The 6,000-nt window shown below is 41.2% G+C and overlaps 1 protein-coding gene across 6 annotated transcripts in view; it reads left to right on the forward strand.

Annotated features, from left to right (window-relative positions):
- LOC100194713 (ubiquitin carboxyl-terminal hydrolase 28) overlaps positions 1-5,797 on the forward strand; it is a 30,114-nt gene extending 24,317 nt beyond the window's left edge. For all 6 annotated transcript variants that reach the window (XM_014137346.2, XM_014137347.2, XM_014137349.2 and 3 more), the window contains exons 19-25: positions 399-494; positions 1,295-1,473; positions 1,700-1,778; positions 2,652-2,731; positions 2,882-3,005; positions 4,589-4,787; positions 5,060-5,797. In XM_014137346.2, coding sequence (XP_013992821.2) covers positions 399-494; positions 1,295-1,473; positions 1,700-1,778; positions 2,652-2,731; positions 2,882-3,005; positions 4,589-4,787; positions 5,060-5,235 — 933 coding nt within the window. In that variant the 3' untranslated portion in view covers positions 5,236-5,797. The remainder of the gene's footprint in view (positions 1-398; positions 495-1,294; positions 1,474-1,699; positions 1,779-2,651; positions 2,732-2,881; positions 3,006-4,588; positions 4,788-5,059) is intronic.
- The last annotated feature ends 203 nt before the right edge of the window (positions 5,798-6,000 follow it).

A 6,000-nucleotide genomic window follows, 5' to 3' on the forward strand; every position in this document is an offset into this window, starting at 1 on the left:
TTTGTCATTATGGGGTATTGTGTGTAGATTGCTGAGGAATATATTTTATTTAATCCATTTTAGAATAAGGCTGTAATGTAACAATGTTGAAAAAGTCAAGGGGTCTGAATACTTTCCGAAGGCACTGTACATATATAAATCCAACTCCAGTACATTGAAAGCATGCTGTTCCGTGGTCGATGACTTCTATTGATTTATTGGTTAGAAAATAATTTGGATACATTTTGGGCAATGCCACTCTTTGACTGTTGCTTCAGATTATAATATGACTGTTTGCATCAATCCAATGAATGGATACATGACTCGCTAAAAGGTGCATCATTGCTATAGTAGTTTGTTTGTGCATGGCCTCGCTCTAATGCCCATTCTTTGTACTTCTCTGTGGTTCTGTGTTTCAGATGATGCTCACTCCAGCTATGCAGGGAATCATTATGGCCATAGCCAAAGCCAGACAGGCATTCGACAATGAAGGCCCTGAGGCTGGCCTCATCAAGGTAAGGTAGTTTGTGCAATCTCGCTAGTCTGTCCTTCTACCATGCTATACTTGTAAATATTCTGTCAGTCTCCTCTTGTAGAGACATATAAAGGGTAGAGGTAGAGTCTTGGCAGACATAATTTCACGGACAGTATATTTTACAGTTCATGTGCCATGGAATCGGTATATCTAAAATCTCCTCCCAACTATTTTGCAACCTGTATGGTGCAGCTGTCAATTGTTTGGTACTTAAATGAAACTGGTATACTTTTTTATTTCTCACAATTTTCTTTAGCCAATTCTGGCCTTTAATGCAGGGCCGACAGACAAGTTCCTTACCTTCTCCCCTTTCCACTTGCCTTCTCCATTTTTGTGGTAATGCTGCAATTAGTTGTTTGTAATTTTGGATAGAGCAGACATTTTTTTTTTACTGCATGTGAGACATAACTCCACCAGTCCTATTTATGATATAATTAATGAAGATTATACCATTTTTATAAATGTTTTTCAAAAATAATGTTTTTTTTAATCAATTAGTATATTTCAGTTTAACCATAATATTTGTTGTAATATTTGTTCTGTCTTTTTCTGGTGGATTAAACTGAAAATGCAACCAACCTTCTATTGCTTGTTATAAAAATAGTGATATTTTGGAGATTATTTCATTTTCAAATAACCAAAAGTGAGAGGTAGTAATCTGAATGGAGGGAAAAAGGCCATTATTGAATTGACAACTCAACCAAATTTAAATCAAAACTATACGTAGAGATGACGTCTATGCCCAGTGGGCTCTAACATCTCTCACACCCCTCTCCTCAGGCGTTCCAGGAGGAGTACTCCCGTCTGTTTGAGTTGTCCCAGGAGGAGACCACTGCCCAGCAGGACCCACGCCTGCACCACGCCCTGGTCTACTTCTTCCAGAACCAGGCGCCCAATCGCGTCATCGAGAGGACCCTGCTGAATGGCTTCACCGACCGCAACCTCAGCTTCGACAACAGGTCAGTCAGCACCACATCCTGACATGCGATGAAATGTATATTTTTAAACTTTAAAATGTGTTCATGTTTTGTCATTTCATTGTAAGTTGTACATGCAATTCAGCTTGTTGTTATTTTTACAATTATTTGTTGAACAATTAAAAAGCATTTCATCAACATTATCATCAAGTTGACAGTATTATTCATAAGTATATTTCTGTGGGGCAAATCATCACTTCCTGTGTAGGTCCATCAGTATCATGAGAGAGGCCCGCGCCAAACTACGCCTCATCAAGCCAGAGGATATGGATATGGAGGAATATATGGTATGTGTCAATAGCTAGGTTTGCCTTAGCCAATCTAGATCCAACCTCCAGCGGCATAGCTAAGCTAGCTTGTACTGGAGGTTGATCAGATGGTCTATTGACAGCATAGTAAACTTACTTTCAAACAACCTTTACTGCTGATACTTTCTTTATTCTTGATTTGGAAGGCACTTGTGTCATAAAAATGCCTGTTTCCAGTTGCAGGTGGAACTCGGATATCTAGAGAATATTCAGAAAGATATTAAATCCACTTTTTGTACCGAGTAAGAAATGCCTCTGACATGTGTATAGATCTTTATTTGTGTTGTTTGAGTCAGTGTGTGACACGCTGTCATTCTTCTACATGTGGCTGCGGAGCTTAGAAATGACTACTTCAAGCAAAGATGTTGGGAAATGCAAGATGTCCGGCAGCTAGAATGGCGCGGGAACCTTTCACTCTGTGCAAAAAGTAGATTTAATATTTTTCTGGTTATTGGAATTGATTTTTAGTTGAAAATTGGCAGCCAGGCACCGATCATCATGTCGCCAGTATACACATTTTTACTGGCATAAAAATGGTTTAATGGAGTATGAATGATCATTACCTGTGATGTTCCAAAATGTTGTCCCCAGTTAAGCAGATTGTTCCAACAATCATAATCTAAGATGATCAGTGATTACTGGTTCCTTTATGTCATTACACATGTGGACAATTTGAGCTAAACACTGTAAAATGCTTATTTGAACATAATCCTACATTACACAGGCCTTGATGGCTGATGGAAGGAGCTTAGTATTGTATATTATTTATACCAAGACTCTAGGTAGGCATTTTTCTCCATTGGAAATCAGACCAAACTTGCATTGATTGTGTCTGTGTGCTCTTCTCCTCAGCAATGGCATGACGACTACAGCCTGTTCCGGACAGTGTTTGTCTACCTGCTGACGGGCTTGGAACAGTACCAGCATGGAAAGTAGGTGTTGTCATGGCGACCGGGGCTCTGCCCCTACGTGATCAGCCTGTATGGTGGTTTGAGTGAGTGAGTGAGTGGGCTGACTGTCTGATGTGATGTCATCAGTGGGCTGACTGGCTGACGTGGCGTGATATCATTATGTTCCACCAGGGTGAGCGAGGCGCTGAATTACCTCAACCACGCCTACAAAGACAACACCATGCTACTGAGAAGAGGGGAGAAGAGAGGGGTGGAGCAGTCGCTTATTGCACTTTACAGGAGGAGATGTCTCAAAGTGAGTGCTACTGATGATGCAGATGCATCACTGTGAAAGACCTGGTTTGAAAATATTTGGGACATGAGACTGATACTGTCAGTTGGGAATATAAAAATAAAGATGTATTAAAGGTTAATAAAATAGAGAATAAGGCTATACTTCAGTGTGAATGAAAGTTTCACTGGGCTGGAGTTAAATAGCCCTGCTATATACAGTGAGGGAAAAAAGTATTTGATCCCTGCTGATTTTGTACATTTGCCCACTGACAAAGAAATGATCAGTCTATAATTTTAATGGTAGGTTTATTTGAACAGTGAGAGACAGAATAACAACAAAAAAATCCATTAAAACGCATGTCAAAAATGTTATAAATTGATTTGCATTTTAATGAGAACGGTGAGGAATCAGCCCAGAACTACACGGGAGGATCTTGTCAATGATCTCAAGGCAGCTGGGGCCATAGTCACCAAGAAAACAATTGGTAACACACTACACCGTGAAGGACTGAAATCCTGCAGCGCCTGTAAGGTCCCCCTGCTCAAGAAAGCACATATACATGCCCGTCTGAAGTTTGCCAATGAACATCTGAATGATTCAGAGGACAACTGGGTGAAAGTGTTGTGGTCAGATGAGACCAAAATGGAGCTCTTTGGCATCAACTCAACTCACCATGTTTGGAGGAGGAGGAATGCTGCCTATGACCCCAAGAACACCATCGGCGGTGGAAACATTATGCTTTGGGGGTGTTTTTCTGCTAAGGGGACAGGACAACTTCACCGCATCAAAGGGACGATGGACGGGGCCATGTACCGTCAAATCTTGGGTGAGAACCTCCTTCCCTCAGCCAGGGCATTGAAAATGGGTCGTGGATGGGTATTGCAGCATGACAATGACCCAAAACACACGGCCAAGGCAACAAAGGAGTGGCTCAAGAAGAAGCACATTAAGGTCCTGGAGTGGCCTAGCCAGTCTCCAGACCTTAATCCCATAGAAAATCTGTGGAGGGAGCTGAAGGTTCGAGTTGCCAAACGTCAGCCTTGAAACCTTAATGACTTGGAGAAGATCTGCAAAGAGGAGTGGGACAAAATCCCTCCTGAGATGTGTGCAAACCTGGTGGCCAACTACAAGAAACGTCTGACCTCTGTGATTGCCAACAAGGGTTTTGCCACCAAGTACTAAGTCATGTTTTGCAGAGGGGTTTTTAAACCGGTCCATTATGTAATTTGTTCTTCACCTGTATTTTTCTTTTTACTTATTTCCCTCATTAAAATGCAAATCATTTTATAACATTTTTTGACACGTGTTTTTCAGGATTTTTTTGTTGTTATTCTGTCTCTCACTGTTCAAATAAACCTACCATTAAAATTATAGACTGATCATTTCTTTGTCAGTGGGCAAACGTACAAAATCAGCAGGGGATCAAATACTTTTTTCCCTCACTGTAGTATATTAACACTTTGTCTCTAGATAGACCACTAATCTCAAGACATTTTTATTCGGCTATAGTTTGGTCATTTTGCATACGCTCTTATCCAAAAAGACTCCGTAGTGACACTGCATATGCATATCCCCTGTCCCTCCCCCTTCTGCTCTCTTCCTAGGAAGTGAATGACAATGCGGCCACCCTGTTCAGGAGCGGCGAGGTGAGCGGCGTGGAGGAGGGCGTGATCATCATGAACGAGGCGGTTATCCCCTGCATGCACCTGATGAGCCGGCCGGACATGGTCAGCCAGGAGGACCTGGACACAATGGAGGCTATCCGCAGCCACTGGTGCTCCTACCTGGAAATGGACCTGGATGGTGAGGACAGAGGGAGGGGAAGAGGTTCTTACTGGGCTTTATCCAAGCTGTGCTAAATGTTTATCTACATCAACACTGCTGTCATTTGCAGATTTCAGTAACACTTTACTTAAAGCTGAGAGGTATAATTGCGTTATTATAAGACTTATAATAAAAATAAATTCTCTCTGTAGCACATTTTCCTCATCTAATTTATCCCACATTTTAACATCTTACTTCTCTTATGGAAGCTCTGTTTTTCTCTTCCTCTCCCTCCTTCCTCTCATTCTCAGACTCCCTACAGTTAAAGCTGGGCGAGTTTCTGCCCAGGGTTCTGGACTGCTCAACAGAGAGGGTGGTCTTAAAAGATCCACCAACGGTGCGCTCCAAAGTGCCCCATGACCTGTGCAGCCGCCTGGCCGCCATCATGGAGTCCATCACCAACACCTCCGTGGTCTCTGTCAAGTAAGACCAAGGGGTCAGAGGTCAGCTTCTGAGATTAATGGTCAGGACAGGTACGCTAGCTGACCACCGCTAACGTTTTATCCTCATGTAGAGTTGACAAACACTGGAATTTTGCGTAGTAGTGCAAAGTAGTTTTTTATATTACTTTGTAATGTGCTTTTGCCATATTTTTCTAAATCAGAGCATTAAGTAGATTCTGAGTGATTTGAGGCAGAGTTTATACGATCATATGATACTCACAGACACATTAAGAGGAGAGATAGAGAAATGTCTTTATGCATTAATAAGGTATTATTGTTTTGAACCTATTAGGTGTGTTTTAAGAAAGTGAAAACACAAGAAATAAGAGCATTTTTTTAATGGTTTCTTAGATATTTTACATGTACCATGATACATTAGCATTGCAGTGAACAACAGGCTCTTGAAGATTTAGGTGTTTAGAAATTCAGCTTCCTTTGTCTCGTTTTGTATTCTCCTGTTTATATATGTAAGCCTTTCCTTCCACTCCTGTTTTCCACTTCTTGAAAACTGTGTTGATGCTCAATAAACTTTCTGTTCTTTCGGTTCTTCTTTTCTCCTTGATTTGCTGTCAAGTCTTTTGTGCCTGACCCCATTTTTCAATCTATATTTCTGTCTTTCACCTTACAACACCCCTCGTCACCCCTCCAAACACAGAGAAAACACTATCAATAATTGAATGAACACTGTACGTTGGATCTAGCATCCAACTTAAAACGTACAGTATGTATTGTACAGTGCATTTGGGAAG

Source organism: Salmo salar, chromosome ssa13 (assembly GCF_905237065.1).
Source record: "Salmo salar chromosome ssa13, Ssal_v3.1, whole genome shotgun sequence".
NCBI lineage: Eukaryota > Metazoa > Chordata > Actinopteri > Salmoniformes > Salmonidae > Salmo > Salmo salar.